Source organism: Protobothrops mucrosquamatus, unplaced genomic scaffold (assembly GCF_001527695.2).
Source record: "Protobothrops mucrosquamatus isolate PMUCROS unplaced genomic scaffold, P.Mucros_1.0 scaffold2346, whole genome shotgun sequence".
NCBI classification, from domain to species: domain Eukaryota; kingdom Metazoa; phylum Chordata; class Lepidosauria; order Squamata; family Viperidae; genus Protobothrops; species Protobothrops mucrosquamatus.
The window spans coordinates 78,422-102,977 of NW_015388426.1; the positions used below are offsets into that span (position 1 = coordinate 78,422).

Consider the following 24,556-nt stretch of genomic DNA (forward strand, 5'->3'; position numbering starts at 1 on the left):
AGTACATCATTGAAAAGATTCACTGTTTATATCTGAGGAAAACTCTTCTCTCAAAAAATAAAGAAAGAAGTCAAGATAGGATTTTAGGATTATTTCCCTTATATTGATAAAACTAAGTGCTTTTTGTCCTTTTAGATAACTACAAGAAGTCTATATTAACATGTAGTTGGCATTAATTTAATTAATAAGCCATCTTTAGAATTTAGCTGATTCCCAATGATTCTGTTCACACAAAACTACTAGGTAGATTCTATGAATTTCAATGCAAGTTATTGCCAGGTAATATTGCTTGCCATTTAAATATATTTAATAAATACATAACACATACTGAGTCCTGACTCATGTAAATGGTGCAGCTTTGATTAGCTAGCCAAAAATGGCACACTGCCCAACAGCTAAATCTTTTGAGTTATTTTTTTATGCAAGGCCCTATTGATAACTATGAAGATTACAGCCCAGCCCCAGTCCCTCTACAGTTCAGTAAATTGGTGGTAATTCAGTAAATTCTATGGCAAATACTTGGGACTGACACTCTCATTGGAAAACAACCTTTCTAGGTAAACAGAACTTTGAGGATTATTCCTGGAATTATTTATAAGACATGATCAAGCATTACCTTTCAAACTGCAAATTGGAAGAACTGAATGAAAGTTTGCTTGTTTACCATTTCTTTTTCTTTCGAGAATCTTTCTTAGCCAATAAGCTCTCAGTGATTTCTTTCTCACATCAAAGGCTCCACTTCATATAAATCACACCCTCAGCAGCATCTTTTCTCAGCTTTCAGTCATTTCTGGTGACTTTCCTTTTCAGGGTAATTCCACAGAATTGCTGTCTGATGTTTAAGGCTTACCAGCACCGCTTCCTACAGTCTCTTCCCACCACCACTACATCTGTTCAGCTATTTTATCAATAGGATTTCCACAAAATAGATTTGCCCTTCTACCGATGGTTCTCTTCATTCATACAACAAATGACCTAATCACCATTTCCCAATTGGTAAATTCAGTTTTTAAAAAAATCCTGATCAGAACCTTTAACCATTCGTTTATCTTTTGGATCTTCTCTCTGTTATCAGCGGAAGTACACTTGCCCCATAACCAAATTGGGCTTTATTATATTCTAAGTATTTCTCAAACATTAAGTTGAAGTTTGGCTTCTATGGGAAACCATTCTTAAAACAAGTAGCCACAGTTCATTCCTACAGCACTGAAATATTATACTGATCAACAAGCAAAAACTCATACCTTGGAAAGGTGATGTTAAAACTGGGATTTTTATTGGTGACAAAGTCAGCACATGACAAGGCTGCACACTTGATGGTGGTCCCTGAGGGGGTTCAGCGTCTATGGACAGCATGGCTGCTGCAAATGCAATGGTCTGGTTGCCTCCATTTTGTTTAAGTGAACCAGCTGGAAAAAAAAATATGAATTGGATTATGTTCAGTGCATGTTTGAATTCTTCAACATTCATATAAAATCTACTGTATTGCTTAGCAGTCCAGCCTGGCTTACAGAACAAAACAACTTCCCCACTTTTCATGTAGGAATAACAGTGAATCAAATATTAAAGTTCAAAATTACTGCAGGCCAATCAATACAATATAATTTTAGTTTAAAAGGCACAGCTTAAAGTTCTTGCTCCACATGGAATGTATGCCAATTTTTTTTAAAAAAAAATCAGGCACTGCACAAATAAGTGGATAAAAGAATAATATACTTCTTTCTGAAACCTGGTTTCAAAGGCAGAATTAGGTGTTAGGAGTCGATTATGCTGTATCATAATGGGGCTACCATATATAATTTAGTGATATAACCATCCCCGTGGTTACCATTTCAGCTATTATTGTTAATGAGTTTGCACTCATTTGGTGTGAAATATCTTTAGTAGTGGTTGGGCTTAATTTCATGAAGGTGAGGGAATCGTATCAAGAAGGAGGCAACAGAGTGAAGTTTTAGAGGAAGGACAAAATAATAAAATGATGGACAAGATCTATGTTTCTCAACTTCAGCAACATTAAGATATGTGACCTTCAACTCCCAGAATTCTGGGTGTCTTGGGAATCCTGGGAGTTGAAGTACATCCATCTTCACATTGATGAAGTTAGGAAACATTGAACTAGATGGAGATGTTTGCAGAGTTTAGATTTCAAACAAATCAAGCCTGATGTTCTTTAGCAGCCTGGTAGGGCAAAGAGAGAGAGAAGCTAGAAAACCAAAGAGCAAAACCAAAGAGACAGAATGGAGTAAAGGCGGCTCAAATGATCTTTAAAAAACCAAGAGATATTGCAAGTTAGTAGAAAGAGGGTGGTGGTGGTGATGGAATGGGTTGCATCACCAGATCTGAGCTGCAAAATATGGCACTAAAAAAGCAGCTTCTTTTATTAATCTTTCTTTCTTTTTTTTGGCATCCTTAACTGGTTAATCCTAGGAAAATGGGGGAAAGAGAAAAGGCACAATAAAAAGGAAAAAAAATGTTGATAGACAAAAGACACTGACAGATCTGCCAGTATTTAAACCTCTAAACAGAAATGATCCTTGTCTCCATTTGTTGGGAAAGGAATAGTTTTATTAGAAGTAAAATGCATTGCAATAATGCATAGTCCGAACTGAGATTCGCATGCCAAAATCCCTAAATTCAACTTTTTTCTCCTTTAACTGCCTCCCATCACTGAACCGCCCCCCCCATGACCAATCCGGTTCAAGCAAGATATTTTCAAAACAGTCACTTCAATCATAGGTTGGTATGCAGCTATCTTCTCCCAGCCAGGTGACCTTGAAGCAGCATCCCAGGGAGATACAGCAGTTATTTTTGCTTTCCTCCAAGCATTCTCTCTCCCACTCACCCTCCCCAGAGTTCATGGCAGATTGTCACCACATGTTAGCAAAGCACACAAGCAAGCATAAAGTGGCAGCTGACAGAAACAGTGACTGAGATGGAGTGTCCTTTTAAGAGAAAGAATATTGTTATGTCATTCTATCCCAGCCCAACAAACTGTAATAAATGAATAAATGTAAATATATATTGTTTTAGTGAAGCAGTGACTGAATGAAAGCAATGCTGCCTAGTACACTTTTCCACACAAATATAGGTGATTTCTATGCAATACAACCTATCCCAACCTGTTACCCTCGACTTTAATGGAATTTATAGTTCCAGATTGAACCAACCAATGCTGGCTAATAGCTTTGGAGTTGTAATAGATCTGAATGCACCAGATCATTATATATGCAAAATGCTCTTTATACTTGATTCCAGAATGAAAAAGGAAAGGCTATTATTGCAATATATCTTCTTCCAAAGAACAAAACTGAATTCAATAATTGAGTCTATGATAACGTAGAAATACTCTTCATTGGTAGAAGGAAATTATCTCAAATGCTTTCTCTTCATAACATTTACTAACATTTACTTTCTGAGAGGGTAGGGGATACTTGTCTTGCTTGATCAAAAACAGGGAAAGAAAAAAAATAAAAGTCTTAAGGAAAGTTAATTTGACACATGCCAGATGTTGTCATTTCTACCCTGGGCAATATATGAAAAAAATTAAGTAAATCATTAGCTTATTATGTTATTCAGCAAATCCATTTAATTGACAAGGAAGTCCTTCAGACATTAGGCAACAAGTAAGTCAGCCAAAAGCCTTGTTGGATATGACTCATGATTTTAGATATTTCATAACAGATGCATGTTTTAGGATTCCTTTTGTAGATCAGCAGAATCCTAGACCTGTTCCTTGTTGCTGTCATTTCACTTATGATCACAACAACTTTTATGACTCCTTAATTAATGGAAGTTAAATCCTGAATAATTCAACTGGCTTTCTTGTCATTATGGCATATGAACATCTAAATAATATCTATTAAAATTGTGATAAAAGCAGAAAACATAAAGGCAAATAATATCAATAAAAGATTTGTGATATTCCTAACCAGAAGAAGTGTGTGTGTGTGTGTGTGTTTTCTTTATTGTGTGTGTTTTCTTTACTGCCAAACCCTTATCCCCAGTTGTGCTCTTGGGAGTAAAATCAATAGTTAGCTTATAGTTGCAATAAAAGTAAGTATACCTTCATCAAAATCAAGAACATTGATTATCAGTGCTGTAGCTAATATCATACCTCAGAGTTATTTTAAGCAGCTGGCCTTTTCATTTTAGGATTACATTTTAATTAATGGAAAGGAATGGTTTTAAATGTATTTTTAATGAATGAGGTTATCCGGGATATGGCTGATTTGTCAATCTTGCACCAATCTGTTGCACCCAATTGCTGTGTAAGTTCTGAGAATTGCACATGATGTATATGGAGGCCACAGGATTATAAAACGCTATTCTAGATAATATGTACCTGTAGATTGCAAAAGATTAGGTGGGATGTTCTATGTCTCCATTAAACCTTTATGGAGATTAGACTGTCTTTTGTCAGTGGCAGAAGGTAGTTTTCATTTTGACTACAAGGTTTCAAACTGTTTTCAGTTTTCTCTTTGACTACAAGGTTTCAAAACTGTTTCGTATGTTGACTGAATCAGAAAATCATAGAATGCAAAGCTTGGGAGAAACATTGGAGATCATTTTCTCCAACCTCCTATTCCATGAAGGAATCCACTACTAAGCAGTCTTGATAGATGGCCATCTAGCCTTTAAGTACTTCAAAGAAAGAAGATGCCATCATTTCCAAGGCAGTTTGTTCTTTTGAACAGCTCTTACTACGAGGATATTTTTACTGTCAAACCGAAATATCTTTTCTTCTACTTTAAACCTATTGTTAAATTACAGTCCTGTTTTCTCGATTACTGAACAAATCTACCCTATTCTCCATAGGCCAGCTCTTCCTTGAATGTCTGTTCCCATGAAAGTCTGTTCTCCTGGCCAGATATGTCCATCAAAGTCCTACAGTCTTTCCTCATAAGTTTTTTTTCCCCAGGCCTCATATCACATTGGCATTAGATCCTGATCTCCTCCACTGTATCTATGTCCTTCATAAAACCTAATGGCCAGAACTCAACTACTATTTTAAGTATGAAAAATAACAATGACTTTTCATGTTCCTTTTTGTAAAATCTAATATTATTAAAAATTACAATTGCTAGACTGATCTGCCAATACAGAAATGGCGAGTGCATACTACTATAGAAATGTAAAAAGCTGAGATTTGATTTTAATGTCTGATTTTACTGCAACAGAGAGAGTCGGAAGTCAATGCCTTTTGTTTCCCCCCCACTTTCTTCACATCTTTTTTGTTTTCCCTTTTTCTACTGTTGTCCCCTACTATTTGCTTTTGTATTTTCACATTTTATGTTATAAATGAATAAAACTTAATAAAAAAAAATATAATTGCAACCTACAAAAATAAAAAGATGCAAAAAAAAGAAAATAGAAAAGAAAAACTAAGACTATAGTAAAGAAAAAGAAAACAAATATATAAATAAGAGCCTTCTCACCTTCATCACAACGTGTAAAAACAGTTTCAGTTATTTATCAACATCCCTTTAAATACAACAAATGATTTTTTTCCCCATATCCCATCTCTTATACATAAAGAAATCCTTAAAGCTTCATTGTCCTGATTAACAATAAATCAACTTTATATTTTTTTTCTTTTATTTTTAACAATCTTCATCTTTAGTCCCTTCAAATAATGTCCTAGAACCTGATTTCTTTTTATTTTTTCTTTCTCCTTCTGACAAAATTTTTCAAAGCTTTAACAATTATCTTTTCTAAATCCAATATAAGAAAATTATCCAGGTCACTTTCTTGTTTTAGTATTTGTATATCCCTTTTAATTATTAATATATCAGCTGACTTGTTTTGTATGTCCTGTGTAGCCTCTTTTTCCACATGATTCTTATTACCTATTATTCGCTTATTAATCCACTTTCAGAACAATCTGAAGCTCTATCTTGTCAGGTAAAACTTGTTCCTCTTCCGTAATATCTTTTAAATAGTGTATCCATGAAGACACTCTTAAAATTAACTTCTGTACATTGTTCAAAAATATGTCCAAAGTTCAAATATTTTGCTTTACTCTGTATTAGTAAATCTGCTACCAGGGAAGATTAAATGGCAAAGTAAAGAAAATTTTGTAAAAAGTGGAGCCATGATCAAGCTGGAATGAAGAATCAGAAGGTAGACCAGCTCTACATAATTCCTCTCCAGACAAAGAGAGAACTTGAGATTGCCCACACTTGTTCCTCCATATACTTGCTCCTCAAGAGGAGAGTGTAAGACAGCAATCTAGTGAGTTTAGAGCTCTGGGAAATGAAGGGATAACCATCTTGCTAAAAATAAGATTAGTGCCTTCAAAAGAGACAGTGCAATAGCACAATTCCTTTTCTAATCACTTTTAAATATTGCTTGTTAATATTTTTCAGCCAGTAGGATTTTTTGAATCAACAGGTTTTTCAGCACCAGTTGATTTTCCTTCAATTCTTAAGAATGAAGTCTTAAACACAAGTTTAAGGCCCTATTTGGGTTTTGTTTTTTTTTGTTTTTTTGGAATAAACAGCAAAGGAATGATTAAAATTTACAAAATTTGATTTTGGAAAGTTACAGACAGACAAGTGTTTTCCCAACTTTCTGTACAGGAAAGTAGACAGTTGAGCCAGCACAAGCCAAAAAATACTGTTTCCTTTAACATAGATAAATGTCATATTGAAAGTGGGTTAAGCATGAATGTAGGCTATCTTCTGTTCCTACCTCCCAAAAATATTGATGGCCTAAACCTGGCAATCTGACTAGAGAGTCAAAGCAACTGTACCTAACTACCATAAACCTTACCAATATAGTAACCAAATTACCTATCTGTGATGCAACTCAAAATTTAGTTGAATGGACAATGGTCTATATTGGTATAAAACAGCTTGGATAGATAGATAGATAGATAGATAGATAGATAGATAGATAGATAGATAGATAGATAGATAGATAGATAGATAGATAGATAGATAGATAGATAGATACAAACAGATGCATGCATGTATGTATGCACTGCAAGAGAGAAGTATGTCTCACAAAAGGGAATTAAGAAGGTAGACAGCTATAAAATTGTTATGGACCATTGTTAGGTACCATTGAAATAACTGTGAAAAATCTCTTTTTTTCTGAATAGATTTTCTTTTGCTGTCTTAGATAATTTGATCAATTTCAAAAGAGAGCGAAGGCTACCGGTTCTGGTTGGATATATTCTGAAGTTAATAGTTACCAGGATTATACATAGGGATTGTTCTCCAGCAAAAGCATTGCTGTGTCATTCTTAATTGTTGCTCTTGCTGTTGCTTAATGCCATACAGATATTGATTGCTCTTGCTCTGTCACTCCAGCTTATCTGCTGTCTGCCAAACATTTCAAAGGCTCCTATGAATGTCAGGAAAAAGAGAAGTCTAAAAAACATCCGTAAGTGATATAGAAAATCTTTATGTTGGAAGCAATCAGTCTCTCCTCACACACTGCCTATAAAAATTATTATTACAGACATAAAAGAAGAAAGAGATGTACAGAATGAAATAAATCTACAATGTAATTAAATATATTGTTTCAAAAAATACTTGTTACTATATACGGAAATCGCTTAGAAACTGGGTGACTATTAGTATAATGTGAATCAAATATGGACTTGAGTTTTCTCCCATTCTTCCCTTGATCGCAGATCTTCTTTTGTTCTATAACTGTGTGTCCTATAAGGATCCCATCACTCTGGATGGATGAGGTAGGTTCATTAAAAAAAAAGCACATTTACACTACTTGCTGATCCCAAAATTGCAAATCTTAGTCAACTTCATAGTAGTCTTGGTGTCATCTATGGATTGGCTTGGATTGGCTGTATATCCTAATAATGAAGGCTGTGCAGATTGACCTAAGGCAGACTGACCATGATCACACAGGCTTACTAGTTACTATCACCTCCCATTTCCAAACTAGTAATATATGCAATATATCCTTTGGTATTGTTCAGTTGCTATGTCATGCTCGACTCTTTCTGATCCCATGGGCCACAGCACATCAGGCCTTCCTCTCCTCCACTTACTGCCAGAGTCTTGCCCAAACTCATGGCTACTGCATCCTTGACACTATCTAACCATCTCATCCTTTCCTTTTGCCTTCAATCTTTCCCAACATCAGGCTCTTTTCCAGGGAATCCTCTCTTCTCATTTGGTGGCCAAAGTATTTGAGCTTCAGCTTCAGTATTTGTCCTTCCAAAGAACAGTCAGGGGTGATTTCCTTTGGAATTAACTGACTTGATCTCCTTGCATAAATTCTTCGGCACTCAACCTTCATTATATATCCTATTTCAACTGACTGAATCAAAGAACAAATGTTAACTATATCGTGACTAGAGGTTCTCCAGGATGATCTGCTCCCAACCAAGCCCTTCAGATCTTCCACTTGCTCATCCACTGCCTCTGTAATTAAGTCTATCCACATTGCTTCTGGTTATCCTCTTATCCTCTTTTCTCCCATGTTTCCTAGCATTATGGACTTCTAAATAGAGCTAAGATTTTACATAATGTGATAATTTGAACCTGATCATCTGCGATTTGAATGAAAACTCTGGATTAATTTGTTTTATGGTCTATTGTTTCTTTTCTTAGCTACCCATGTTATTCTCGGGATACTTTCTCCAACACAGAGTTCAAATGCTCTTTCTATCTTTCATAGCTTCTTCAAAGCCCAAGTTTTGCTTCCATAGAAGATCACAGAGGAATCATTGTCATGCAGTTCTGATCATGAAATTCTAGACACATCATGACATCTAAATATCTTCTGCAAGGCTTTTATTGCTACTCTACCAACTGCTAGTCAGAGACATATTTCTTGACTACAGGTTCCTTCACCATTGATAGTCAATCCTAAAAAGCAAATGCTACCTGTCATTGTAGAATCTTCATTGTCAGTTCTAAAGTCTGTCATCGTACCCATCATCACTACTTTTATCATTTTTATATTTAATCTTAGTTCAATTTTTTTCACTGTTCTATTAGTACAGCTTGCAGATCATTTGTCTTTTCAGCAGAGTACTGTCATCAGCAAAGCACAAGTTATTGATGCTTCATCCCCTGGTATTAAAACCCTGCTTATCTTTTTTCCAAACCTTTGAAGGATATTCAGCATACAGATTAAATAAATAAGGTGAGATTATACAGACTTGTCTCTCTCCTTTGTTAGCCTGGATCCAGTCTGATTTTCCACATTCTATGGACTGTGGCTTCCTGTCTTGTGTATAGATTTTGCATGAGGATGAATAAATGGTATGGGATCCCAATTTCCCTTCCAATCATCAAAAATTTTACATGGGAGGATTTCTTACAAAATCTTCATATATTATTTCATCCAATTTTAAGCATCCTCAAGAAATGTTCTTTCATGTCCATCTAGCCACTTAACCTTCCAAAGTCAACATTCTAATCCCCCTTTTGTGGTTTTTCAGAAAATTAAAGTTTTTCTTTTTAATCCTTAAACTTACATAAAACTTTTTTTCCTCTAGGCTAAAAGGAGAGTCTCCCGACATCATGAAGCTTGGTTTTCAAAAGGTTCTTACCTTCCAGTAACTCACTAACAAACAGCTTCCTAAATTAGTTAAGACAGGAAGTAGGCAAAGCCAGTATCCCTTAGAAGGCACCAAACTGCAGCTTAGGTGGGATGATTTTTTTTCTCCTGGCTCCCATAGCTCTCAAAATCTGCTGGAGATTTCTATTTCTATTTATAGAGAGCCTTGAATGGAACAAAGCTGTGGGTGATCCAGTCCTTTCCTTTATCTGGAAAGACATTCTGAAGAGTCAAGCCGCCCAATGGCTTCTCTTTCACCATGGACATCATTCAGTTCACCATTGCTTCCCTGGAAGTCCTATTTTCACCAATTCTCAAAATCTATATCGATTGGCTGTATCTGTCTAAAAACCAATAAAGGCATAAACACACTGATTTACAAGCAACAGTAACACTGGGAATGAGTTGTAGCCTCGTGAGAATTGTTGCTCAATTTTATGAAAGTGAGTTTTGATGCCTTCGTGATTTGCCTTTAAATTTGACTAAATTTGGAAGCATTTATCTGAAATGTCAAAAGCTTAATGGACCCATTTAATTCATTAATAAACATGCCCATGGTCTTTGTGGAAGATGCCTATAAGATGCCTGTCACTGTTGCACAAAAGGTGACTTCTGACAAGCAGAAATATAGCAATATTACTATCTTAAAGAAAATCCATCAATTTTCATTGTAGAAACCAAAACCATAAAACCTTCTCTCCTCTGAAAAACAATTGGTGAATTCTTTGGATTTCCTAATGATATTAAACAACTATATGTTGAAAGCAGACATATTAAAATGGTCACAAAGCAGAAAAGTACTTTAATATTATTTGGATCTCTCTAATAAATTATTTATGAAACTCAAATTAGAAATAGCTTTAACAATAACAAATGATTGCTCCCTTGGTTCAGCAACATATATATTTAAGACAGTACACCTTCAATAATTTAAAGGCAATAAGCTTGCCAAAATTGAAGGAAAGGAAGAGAAACTATAGTCAACTTTCTTCAAGACTATTAGTGCTTGAACAATGCCACTATTTTCAGCTGTTTTGCTTTATTAGTGGTGCAACGGTTTAGGTGTTGCACTGGAACTGAACCCTCTATTCCACGGGTGTCACACTCGCCACGTCATGTGAAGTGTCGCGATGTATCGCGACTCTTTTTGCATTGCCCACAATGGGGTGGGCATGGCTTTGGTATGATGAAACTGGCCCGTGGACCAGCAGTTTGACACCCCTGCTCTATGCAACCGATTTCACAGATGAGAAGAAAATTGGGAGGGTAAATCCCAGGTGTGCTTATTGTGAGCTCACAGAAGAAAACTGTAGTCAGAAGCTTAGGGGACTCATATTGGAGATCTTCATTTCTAAATGCGATAACCACATGAGATGAGAGGCAAAATTGTTGACTGAAGCACCTGTCTAAACTAACCATAGGTTTAGGATTGGCCTATCAATCAAACTGATTTTTGGAAGCTACAAAACAAAATAAAATTATTTTAGAATGTGGATAAGGAATCCTGCTTTGTTTTTCAGTTTACTCTTTACACCTGGATTCTTTCCTCCTTGATCCTCACTCCTGTTGTTTTAACTTTTCATTGCTTCTGTGATCTTGCTCATAGAACCCAGCTCCTGAGTCATCTGAAGAACTATCTACAGATCCAGATCATCTATCTATCATCTATCTGTCTGCCTGCCAGCCTGTCTACCTACCTACCTACCTACCTACCTACCTACCTACCTACCTACCTATCTATCTACCTATCTATCTATCTACCTACCTTTCTATCTATCTATCTATCTATCTATCTATCTATCTATCTATCTATCTATCTCATCTATACATCCATCCATCCATTACCATCTATGCATATATAACACATTTTACTGAAATGTTCTTTTTTCTGCGATGTATCAACAAATATACAGGAACTCATTCACATCTCAAAAGAAGCATCACAATGCAGTCATATATACTGTCTCATTAATATTCTGAAACCATATATGCTTGGCATAAGTTACAATTGAGCTGTCAGTGTAATTGGCAACAGTTAATTATTTGGCATTATTCAGATGAAATAAGATAAGCCTTCTCACTTCCCTTCATTTTTTTTAAGTGTTTTGTCAGTGTCAGTCTGTCATCAGCGGCATAGAGGGAAACCAAAAATGAATTTACGGAACAGAAAGCACAAGCAAATTTGAGATTTGGTCCTAGTTAAGCTGGAATTCATGAACAAAACACAAAGAAGAGTAATCAAGGAACTATAAAATGATTCTAACTTTTCCCATTGTGGTAGAAAAGGACTTGATTTCATTTCCCCCTAAATCAATAGAAAGTCTTGCAATGGGATACAAAACTATTTCAGAGAACATTGCTATGAAATAATAACAGAGAGGAATTTTCAACTGTTCTGTCTTTTGTTCTCTCTAAGCCTCCCTGTTTCCCATTCATGATTCAATCCAATGCAGAAGGCATCTGAGAGAATTTGTCTAGTGGGGACTGTTCAGTTCAGGAAGCAGAAGCAATCAACAAGACTGGAGAGGAACGTGTAAAACACATGTGAGAAATAGTTCAGGTTTAAGGTGATCCAAAAGTTCTACCTGGGATGTTTCATGTGCCTTGAAGAACCCTGTCATAAGTTATGCTGACAGCTTCCTGAAACTTACTAGAAGCTTCTTCTGTGGTTATTGGAGCTACTGTAAGGAACAGTCAGAACAGCTGAAGTGAAGCAATGTGGCCATTTCATTTCACTTTTGGAAATAAGGCCACGTGGCTTCAAAAACCAACTTTTCTCAAAGCATTGTCAAAGCAAGGCTCCCTCCCCCTTTTGAGATGACCCTAGTGAGTAAGGAGGAAAAAATAAAAAGAGCAGCAGCAGCATCTCCCACCTGGCCATAATAAAACTCAAAATGAGGTCAAACAAGTTCAAAAGCATTCTGTAAATGAGGCAGAGAAGAGGAAACCTCTTTCATGAAAAAATATATATGAAGAAACCAGAAAACCTATTAATTAAATGTATTTTCTAGCTTTAGAATAAGTGCCTTACAATTCATATCCTTATCATCACTAACGCCATCACTACCACCATCATAATCTACTCAAACCCTTGGTTTTTTTTCGGTGACAGAAGCCACAATATCCGTCCTCGTGCTTCTGAAGGCCATGGGCAATAGTTAGTCAGATAGCAGGGAAAGAGGACATGGGTATCTTCCAGGTCATTGTCTGAAGTAAAGCTACCAGTAAAGTTACAGTACCAGTGTGACTATAATGATGCTCACAATACTTTTTAGAAGCCATTAGACCCAACTTGAAAAATTGACCAAAATGGAACAACTGAGCACATAATGCAGTGGCTTTATTTCATACTGTGCCTTTAATCAAGTGTTGATGGATACAGCTCCAAATCTTAAGGCTCTGAAAATAATTGGTTCTCCACTGATGGCTAGTAATGACCCTGTACAAGATCCCTAAATCTCCCAAGAAACTCTCAAAATCTATTATAGTTTATATAATGAAGTTTAGGGGTAGGATATTTTCACGTTATTCTCCAAAAGCACATAAACCTTTGGAAGCCCATCAATATCCTTTGGCTGTTAAATGAAATTTGGGAAACTATAATCAACCTTCACTGCTTTCAAGGGAAGAAAAGTAACATTTTCAATAGCTGCTCATCTCGACACATTAAGACATTAGTTTTACTTAAAAAGTAAAATGACCAAGTAAATTAAAAGACTATATATAAGTTGGTTGAATGTCAAGCTGAATGAGAAAAGGTCACTAATGCCTAGCATGCAAAAAGGCTACGTCTAAATTATTATATAATAATATGATTCATTGGGTAGTTGGTAATTTTTATGCATTGTATAAAATCTGTACCATTTTCCCTCTTCTAAACAAGTTATATTGACTAGACAGAGTGTAGATGGGTACTAGAATATAAACTATGCTTCCCCATTTAGGTAACTCCCCCTTCCCCCAAAAAATAACTAAATTCATGCAGTGTTTGACAATTTATTTTTATCTGACAGAATATAATGATTCATTACTCTTTCCTGCAGAAAATTAAAAGTTTCTGCTTCCAGGTCATTTGGCAACTGCCAAATCTGGATAGTGAGCATTTGCCAACTTTCACTGCTTCGTAATGAATTAGCAGTCTTTTTTCACTCAGTCAATTGCTACTTGAAAAAAGGTTAATTATCATAAAAAAAAATCTTTATTCTCAACTTCTCAATATCCCTAAGTCTATATATAAGCTCAGCTACACTGACTGTAGGTTACTTAGTACATTTAAATTAAATAATATTTCCTGCTTGTTCCTCTTATCATCGTTTTTCATTCCCCACAATCAGGTTCAGAGATATACAGGTGCAATTCTTCCTGCAAAGCTGCCAAAGAAGGACAAATAAAATTTTGTACTGCAATATCTGTAGAATTAATTTTTATATGCATCAGGTTATTTAATGCTACATCTCTGAGCATTGAGCATCCATAAGCCTAGATGATATTAAGAGCCCCTATGCCCAGTTGAATTAAATTTAAAATATAGCTGAAATTTCATAAATTAGTCAAGATTTTGATAAATCTGTTGAGACCTAAGGAGATGTTGGTGTTCCCCCTCAAGATCACCCAAGGTTTTGGAATTATCTGTCAGGGATAATACTGCCAAAATCTTATCAAATTTACATCATTTTTATTCAAAACATCGTAGTTGGTCATCAGTCATCCAGATATTTAGGCTTGATTTGTCATTTTCATCCACCTGTCGAGTCCTGCCCAAGGACTGGGTTAGGCAGATGTTATTCTTTAATAAAGGATGTAAGCTGTTCCAAAGAAAGCTGCCTTTTGCAATTGACTAATGTCAATGCCAATGTTGTTCAAATGATGCCCCAGATGTTTTGGGATTGTACCTGAGGAATCTTTTACTATTGATACTAACTTTGGTTTCTTTTGCCACTCCAGTCATTCTACATTTTGCAGGTCTTTAAATTTTGTGATCCAATTCTTTCTCTTCTCTTCTGCTGCCTCCAGGTATTGCAAAGTCCACTATCCAGAGGGTGATGTGTGGGGTTTTTTTTGCCCTTATTGACAATTGTTAAACCTGGAATATCATAGGGCAGGTGCTTATCTCTTTGAATTCTAAAGTTTGAATTCTTCACTTTAGCTTCTTCATTTTCTATTACTTTGTCTATTTTGAAGTCCTATCATTTCTGGCTTTCCGGAAAATGGTATTTCTTTCAGATATTTCAATGCACCATTGTTGCTACTTTATGATGCCATTGTTTGCAGTCAGTCTGGGCAACTTTCTTATAATAGCTAATTAGGTCATCCATAGTTTCTTCAGCTTCTTTGCAGAGATGGTATTGCTATCTTCTCAATTCTGGCTTTGTATGCCTTTCTCCTTGGTCTTATGCAACCTGAATTGTCTCTTTTATCTCTTCAACTTTCCAGCTCTTGGCCATTGCCAGTTCTTATTGTTATCTACTTTCCCTGCTATTTGTATTTTCCATGTACTGGCGATGTAATACTTTGTCATATTGTAATATTTTGTCTTGCCATTTCTCTTTTCTATTCTTCATTTCATCTTTCTTATAGGTCAATTTTGTCTCTCTGGTATTATTTTAGTACTCACATTATCATATAAAATTATGTGGCAATAGCAGCCCTTCTCAAAAAAAGGTTAATCCATAATGCACATAATGTCATCTACTTTTCAGTTCAATAACACAGAGACATCCTTTTGACTAATGTATACTACCCTATGCAATACCACTATCAAGAATTACCATCTACAAGAAGATTTGAGTGTAAGCAGACACAATATTTGTGATATATTTTAAGCTCTGAAGAATGTCACCTTCCTGAGGTTCTTCATCTCATTCATCTGCTCCCCATTAATTTCATCCTCTCAATACAAGAACAACAACAACAAAAACAACAACAACCCTCGAATCTAGTACTTTAAAAAGAGGTAACAAGCTGTGCGCTCCTGAAAAACATGTAAGGAAGTACTGTTCTCTTACCAAATACACATGAGGCAACAGCATGATGTGGCCATAAAAAGACAATTGATCAACATGTAGTTTCCAAATCATACAAAACATTTTCAGCTCTACTTTATTTGTCAATACTGACATCAAGAAACAGACAGAAAGATGGGACTTCCAATTTGACAGCAGGTTTTTCCTAAATTATTCCAATGAGTGTTATTTTGTTTCTTGCTATAGGTATATATCTGTTTATCATCCATGGTTGTACATGCCATTGCATAGCAATGGTTGTTATTGCTGACAGGCCATGGGAAGGAAATGTATCAAAAAAATTTTTTACATTCAAGGAGGAGGTAATCAAGTTAGCCAAGGAGGCTTTCCACCTCCTTTGCATATGACTCTTATTAGCTTTCAAGGAAAAGGTTGGGAAAACAATTAGAAGTTAAAGAAATTAGAAGTTGAAATCAATTACCTAAATAGTTCATGAATTTTCTTTCACTGGATGTGTTGAAACAGAAGCTGGACAGCAAATTGTGAGACTTGCTTTGAACTAGATTCCCAAATAAAGTCAAAAGAGAAGAGGTGTGGACTTCAACTCCCAGAATTCCCTAGCCAGTTGATGTCCACACCTGTTCCAGCTGTCAAGGTTGAGAAACCCTAACTTAGAGGATGCCATTTCGTATTGTACTTCAAGAACAATGTGTTGTAATATGTGTGTGATTTGCATGTGATTTAAATTTTTCTTCGGTGAAAAATACTTTCTAAATTCTGATGTTCAAATATACATGTGACAGTTTTACACATACTGGAGATGATACACATTTGAGATGATTGTCATTGAAATATCTCCCTCCGGACAAGTTCTAATACTAGCATCATCAGAATGGAATGTATATAACTCAGATGTTATTTATTTACAACTAACCTGGAATCGGTTGAGGTGTTAATACCACTGTCGGAAAAGGCCTGGGGGCAGTGGCTGGCCTAGACACTGCCACAGCTACTTGGTTTGTTGTAGCAAGAGGCTTTTCATGTCCTTGGTAGATTCTTAGTTCCTTGGGATGAATCCATGTTGAATCAAGAGCAAATGTGTTGTTCAAATAGATCTGCACAGAATATAAAAAAAGGAAATATATCTCTATATAAATACATTTATTCATATAAATAGAATCATCCCCATCTGTTAACCACTAGCCTGTGTTTCAACAGGATTTGTGAAAACATATCTAAGGTTGTCTACATGTGTGTGTGTGTGTGTGTGTGTGTGTGTGTGTGTGTGTATGTGTGTGTGTGTGTGTATGTATGTGTGTATATATATAATCTTATCTGTTGGGTAAGGCACCCGGTCTACCAAATATAAATCAGTCTGTTCTGTGTTTCGCTCCAATCTAGGAGCATGTTTTGCAGGCAGACCTCACATACTGTGAACACTATAAATTCAAAATTTTGTGGCTGACAAAGAGTTATGAGAGACTAGTATAGCTATTTCAGGGTCATTTTGCCCTCATCAGCTAGTCACACCCTTCAGGGATTCGAACCTGGGCAGCTGCCTAACATGCAATCCCTGAAGGGTGTGATTAGCTGATGAGGGCAAAATGAGCCTGAAATTGCTATACTATAAAGATTCATCCTTGGAATGTGAAGACTGAGTTCAAATATTCTTTTGTGAACACGTTTGTAATCTGTCCTATGCTACTTTTGGAACTGTGGTTGATAAAGGGGAAAGAGACATATCAGAGCATTGGGGTGAAATGGTCTCTAGAAGATTTTCGAAGACTTTCCGTCTTCCCAATCTCTGGAAATATTTTCAAATGAGAAGCAAATAAACTGGAAACATACAAGCAAATTGAGATGGGTGGCATAAAAATAATATTAAATAAATAAAATTGTAGTTTCTCCCTTTTAGCCAGAGGAGTCTGCAAGATCGAAGGCTTTTATCAACATGACAAAAGCAGGGTCAAACTGTTATATGTGTGTAGTGACACACATGGAAAGCGGCAGAGTTTTTTGTTGCAACAATGCAATGCTGCTTTTTTCACTTGCTGGCACACCCCTATTCTTGGCTTCTACATTTAGTAATCTTCATTGCTTTCAATGAAGCTTTCATCTCCATAACAAATAAAATTGTCCTATAAAGGCGAGGTAAGTAAAAGACCAATTAAATTTAACAAGTTCAGTTTTTAACCTTGGTTAATGTAAGCAAGGATTAAAAGCATTTGGCTACAGCAGGCTCTATTAAAAACAAATGGAGGGTTTTTTGTTGTTGCTGTTAATGTACATGTACTGATTCAGATGAATGTATTGATGTTAGGGACTAAATGAATCTTAATTTCAGGCTTTGAGCCAAATGCCAGTTTCTGTCTCTCAAAAGGAAGCCTGCCATGTCACAGAACAAACTCTTTTTTAAACCAAGAAGTCATATATATGAGATCAGAATCTGAAGTTCAAAGAAAACATAGCCACTAAGCATGTACAAATTCTCAAACACATTTAAAACTGTGGTTTCGATTGTAGCCTTCTGCATGGTCTAACATGGTAATTTGCAACAAATAAAATACTCTTAATAAATCTACATAAGATAAAAAAAAAGATGCCCAAATATGTAAGAAGTCTTTATCAAAACTTTATCAACTATTAACTACTGGAAAATATTTTATAGAAATATAGTATCAAGAATAGGTTCTCAAAATGATGGATTCTTGTATTGGCTATGGATAAAAATTATTGAAGGACATCCTAAATTATTTTCTACATGCAGACATGCACAAATAATTTAATTCTCATACTGCTGGACAACACTGTTTCCTATTACAACAAACTTGTTACCTATTACAACCTTAATCATGAAAGATATGTGAGAAGCCAAGTCATCACATTTTATTTCTTTAATAAAGCTCAGATTCAGATGGAGATGAAGTTGTTCTAGTTTGATTCTAATGAAACGTATCAAATGTTCAGAAACTTTTTGGGTACAAGTGTACCAGTTCAGTTCTGGTTCCCATGAAGAATTTAAATATAGTGCTCATTACAATGATAATTGTTTTCAAGAAGAATGGATTAGTGAACATGTTTAAAACTGTTATTGCTACATATTGTCAAGTATTATGAAGTCTTTGAATTGATATATGATCAACTTTTTTCAGGAATCAATCTGGAAACATCTTACAGTATTGACTTACTTTCTACCCAAGTTGGTGAAAAGCACTGGCAAATATTTCCATATTCTTTCAAGATAACTGCATGATTACATCCATATAGTCAATCACAGTCAAACTTGTTTCAAAAGCATCTTAATGTTTCTTGTGCACAATTTACTAGGCACATCAAAGGACCAGAATCTTTGCACTATTGTTCACATATTGGCAGACCTTCTTTGATATCTGTTTAAATGCTATTATATTTTTAGGCTCAGTGCAATAATATAGGATGGTTCACTGCTCTTTCTCTTACTTGATCTAAGAACTTTTGCTTCTAGTTATATATTCATTACATGCAGTATTTTGTGGTGATAATTTTTTTAATCATGGAGAAGTAACACCCTCCTCCATGTGCCATTCTGGAAGTAGAATACCCTATGCAAACTGTAAAGGCATGGCACTTTTTTAGAAGCAGCAACTTCAGCATGCAGTCAAAACCAGACTAAAATCAGAAATGAATGTTTAATTTATTGAAATACAGTGAATAGGATTGATCTTCAAGTAAAATAATAATTATGCCCCTTCAATCTCTATTAATCATTCATCATTAACTATTTTAGGGAGGGAATTTGAGAAGCCACTCCTGAGGCTTTCAGATTGTTCTTGCAAGTTCCTCCTTGCAACTGAAAGCTCTCCAGACTCAGGATTGCCTAATCTGAGGGTTTCTTTGGGTATCCTTTGGGCCATAGAGAAGTTTCATCATTTTTTAAAAAAATTATTATTCCGTTGCTACAGTGCTACCAAATAGTTGCAGTATCCGATTCCACCAGAGATATGCTGTTGATGTTTTTGTTGCTGCTTTCGATGTCTTTAGATCAAAAATTAGACTAGGCCAAATCAGCAATGTCTTTCAGCTTTTAACAACCACCAACAAACATGGCGAAAAGCTGCAACCTATAAGTGTACAAAATGGCACTTTTTTCCTCTTTAAAAAGGATGCGTAGTTGTACAATCTTTGGAGGTTCTTTCTGCCTTAAAGTAGTTGCAGGTCCACTTCCTAGACCTAAGCACTTGAAAGGTCATGAAAAATAAAAGGGTAGGTAAATACAAAGTACAGGTAATCCTGGACTTATGACCACAACTGAGCCCAAAATTTATGTTGCTAAGTGAGACATTTGTTAAGTGAGTTTTGCTCCATTTTATGACCTTCCTTGCCATAGTTGTTAAGTGAATCATTGCAGATGTTAAGTTAGTAACATGGTTGTTAAGTGAATCTGGCTTCCCCATTGACTTTACTTGTCAAAAGATCGCAAAAGGGGATCACATGACCCCAGGACACGGCAACGGTCATAAATATGAACCAGATATGAACCAGTTGCCAAGCATCTGAATTTTGATCATGTGAGCATGGGGATGCTGCAATCATTTTAAGTATGAAAGACAGTCATAAATCACATTTTCCAATGCCCTTGTAACTTTGAATGGTCACTAAATGAACTATTGTGAAACATGGACTACCTGTATTTTAATCTTTTTTAGATCATTTGTTGGATTGAATTTGCTTTTAATTTTAATTTACATATTTTTATTTTAATTAGTCTTAACAAAGACTTTCAAATTGCTCTATTGGACTGAAATAAAGATCTGGTCTGTATTTTTAAACTATCTTCCATTAGGATCTCTGGTCAAAATTAGAATGTTTGTTATCATTCCTACTAGTTGTAGATTTAAATAGCTCACAAGTTTAATATTGAATGTTAGACCAATTACTATTTTAATACCAGTATTCCTCGACTCACGACCACAATTGAGTCCCAAAATTCTGTTGCTAAGTAAGACAGTGCTTAATTTTGCCCTATTTCAGAGCCTTTTTTTTTACCACAGCCATTAAATGAATCACTGTAGTTGTTAAGATAGTAACATGATTGTTAACTGAACAAGGCTTCCCCCATTGATTTCGTTTTTCAGGAAGGTTGCAAAAGGTGATTACATGCCCCTGGGTCATAAATATGGGTCATACAATATAGAACAGGATTCATAGGGTAGAGTTGGAAGGGACCTCGGAGATCTTCCAGTCCAATCCCCTGGAAACCCTATACATTTCAGACTTGGTTGCCACAGGTCTGTATTTTAAATACTGCATGCACAGAAAACCTTTTTGTTTCACCATTAAAGCAGATTGAGGTTATTTGTAATTTTCAGAAATTGCTATTTCCAAAGTCTTCCAAATAGTAGAAGTAGACTTACCTTGTAATTTGGTAATCTCTTTTCTATCCAACTTTTCCCAGAATGTGGTAGAGCAGTGGTAGTATACACATGAGGAAAAAGAGGAACAAACTCCACATTTGAAGAAGGTGAAAATCCAATTACTGGAGAGTGAGCTCCAAACATCCACTAAAATAAAGTTTTGAACAGTTAGAATTCTCAATATTAAATCATACTCTATAGCACTTGCAAGGCTTTTTTCATTTTTAGTTCTTCGCTTGTATTACAAGACTACTTGAAAACACATAGTGTATAATTCCATGTATATTTGAATGTTTCCTTCAGAACACGAAAAGGTTATAAAATGCATGGTTTATGGAACTGAACTATTACTGTTGTTTACTTATGTAACAATGGGAACAATGCATAACTCATGATGAAATAGTATGGCAGTTGATCAAACTTGCCCATCACATGCAATGTGTTTGAGCTAATATTACATTTGGTAAAGGTAGCAAACCAAGAGAAATATCTGAATCTGAGTAAAATAGCAGAGAAACGTATTCATTATCATCCATTATTCAGGTGCAGATAAAAATGCCATTCATGGACAGTCAAGCACTTAATTAGACATGTAAAGAAATGGAGAAATTGTAAGGTGGAGAAAGAGAGATTAACATTTTTTTTAAATAAAATGTGGATAATAGAAAATATGAGTAAAAATAAATCTTCAGTTGGGAAGGATTTTACACAACTGATTTGAATTTATCCCTTACCATAACTTCACTTTAAGTCATGGTCCCCTGTGTAATGCACAGCATCTTGACTTGGTGGCACAATGGATTGAACAGAATTACATGCCATGAATATAGCTCTACTGTTCCAAATATAACCATGAAAAACTGTAGGACTTCATTGATTGGGTGGATCATGATGAGCTACAGGTTATGTCCCTGAACAAATGTAGCAGGGACTGCTTCATATTCTAATCTATTCTTACTGTGAAATTTCTATAATGAGTTTTTCAGAAAACAAGCCAACGACAGTAGTATAAACATACTGTTATCTAAATAAAAAGATTTAAGTGATCTAATAAACAGACAACAAACAAGGTGTTTTTCATACAAAAGAAAAGCTTTTTATGAATTGAAATGTTCATATCACCATTCTTTCTTAACCTTGCATTATCATGAATTACCAAAATGTTCATTTGCTTCAATGCAATAACATTTTTAATCCTTCATTTTTTTTAAAAAAAGGCCTTCACTCACTAAGAAGCTTTGTTTCTACAGTATATTAAGTGCCAGCATATGTTTCTAGCTGTTTTTACTGAGAAGCTGAAAATAATCCAACAAATTTAGAGCTCATAATGTTTAAATAAAATAGCATCAAATTTGTGTCTGAGGCATTACAAACAATAATTCCACAATTAGTATATAGATGAAGAAATCTAATGTACAAATTTAATTTTAAAGACAAATCTCAAGCTAATCACCTAGAACTATTTTAACATTCACTTTACAATCCTGATAAATAATTGAAGCATTCATTAAAACATGCTAATGAGATGTATTGGTTAAATTAATATTTGATCAAGATTAGTTAATGTCTGCTACTGAACGTTACATCGGATTAGAAGCTACTGGCTATATTTGTGGATCACACTATTTTTCTTTATAGATCTGGCCAATAATGTCTCAGTCAACCCAGTCAAATCAATGGAAAAAAGGGTTGTCCCTAATGAGAAGATTCATAAGTAACCACCCACACTCTTCCATTATTAAAATAAACATTTTGCAGATTTCTATACATGAAAGGAAACACAAGTTTCTAGTCACTAAATACCTCTAGTGGCAGCATCCTGACATAACAGCTTTGGAGAGAGAGCTATGTGGAAACCTATCTTCTTTTAAATCAGCTTCTGTTCTGAAAAAATCTTTAAGAACTGGGGGGAAATACATAAAATGTGTTGCTTTTCCCAAAATTAATTAAATGCACACAACAGCAGAATACATAATATAAGATTTTGTTTAACCTTGTGGCAAATAATATTATTGAAATATTAGAATAATGATTACCTTGCTTTTATTTAGATGAGTTTAATACAAGGTTCCAATTTAGGGTGATGGGAAAATAGATACTACATGATGAATTTTAAGAGAGTCTAGTGTCTGGTGATTATTAGCCACTTTGTGAACAGGAATTCATCTGCAGTAGGCTGATTCATGTCACTTAGGGTTTTTTTTCCAGTGGGGATTGCTATAATAAACATTTCCAAATTCTGTTGCTTATTGTAAAATGTATTTTCTGCTGTTCGGACAAGTAAGATGGTATTAGCAGGAGCTTGTGTTCAAAGAATCAGATTCTACTCAGTAGGAAGTCGGTACAAGTACATTATTATAAATTAGCAGCAAACAGCCCTCAACTGTCAAAAGACCGCAATCTTTTTTATGAAGGCAGTATATTGGGGGAATATGTTTTCTATACATGCAAGCTCAAAAATGTGCACTGTTTATGTGGTTTAAGAGTGGAAATTACAAGCTCAGCATTAGCAATAAATGTTTATTAATAGTTAATGTAGTCTCTCCCTCGCCAGGGTTTTTAAGTCATGTAGAAAGAAGCCACAGCTCTGCCGAAGCAGAGACTCACGTCCGCAAGTAGCAAAAATGAAGCAGACAACTTCAGCACCACGGCTCTTCGGACAGCGACTGAAGTTGCTTCTGGCGCTACCTATTTCCTACACATCCTAAGGTTATCTTCAATGTTATCTTCTTTTCCACTGCCGCGGCTCCTTCTTTCTTTCTTTTGTGTTTAAACGATTTATACGGCGGGGCGGGGGGGGGGGGCAGACCTGTGTAGTCTGTGGAAGAAGTCAAGAAGCGCTCGCCATCAAAAACCCTCATCAAAGAAACCCGACAAGCGCAGATGAAGAACTGGAGCGGCGGAGTGGCGACGGCTACCGGTTAAGGGACCGAAAGGGAAAGGTAGAGAAAAAGTCGCCTTCCTTACCTGTCCATTCAGGAACGGAAGCTGGTGAACAGTCGAGTGGTGCTCCGATGCCATCAGAGGCACAAAAGGATCGCAGGGAAGTTGCCAGCTCGAAACCCCCTGGATCAACGGGGCCGGCGGCGGGGGAGGAGGAAGAGGAGGAGGCGAAGAGAGCAGCAGCGGAGGGGGAGGAGGGGGCACTAGCCCGGCAGCGCCTCCGATCCGAAAAAGCCCAGACGCGCTCGGGACCATCCAAATCCAAGGGGGCGCTGGGGGTTCCGCATTCCCGGGCCACAGGAGAGGCTGCTGCCGCTTGGCTCTAAGCACTGGGCGCATTCTACATCTTACAGTACGATCCCACCGCTCGCAGGAGGGCGCCTCCAGCGAAGGCAAGCAGCGGCAACAGCCCAGGCACAGGATTGAATCCGAGGCAGCTGGAGCAAGGCGGCGATGCCCATCAGTGCCCCCGCTCGGGAAGAAGGCTTCGAGCGGAGGCGGAGGCGGAGGCGGAGGCGACAGCGGCGGCGGTGGCGGCGGCTCAGGAGCCGGCGAGGCTCCACTTCGTTCTGTGGCGCTGGTTGGAGCTCCTCCCCCTTTCGCAGTCCCTCCTGCCTTGACCACACCCCCGCTGCCGCCGCCGCCGCCGCGGCAGGAAGCCCAAAACTAGAGAAGAGTCTCAGCCCTGCTGCAATTGCCTGAGTGACGAAGAGCCCTCCG

The 24,556-nt window shown here is 36.4% G+C and overlaps 1 protein-coding gene across 1 annotated transcript; it reads right to left on the reverse strand.

The window, feature by feature from the left end:
- Nucleotides 1–1,244: 1,244 nt before the first annotated feature.
- LOC114923203 (transcription elongation regulator 1-like protein) lies at nt 1,245–24,175 on the reverse strand (the record flags this gene model as incomplete). The annotated part of the gene is made up of 4 exons (XM_029285847.1): nt 23,861–24,175; nt 20,894–21,040; nt 16,435–16,615; nt 1,245–1,409 (listed from the first exon to the last, which is right to left on the reverse strand). Coding segments are annotated over exons 1-4 (808 nt in total), but the record flags the coding sequence as incomplete, so codon positions are not given.
- Nucleotides 24,176–24,556: the final 381 nt, after the last annotated feature.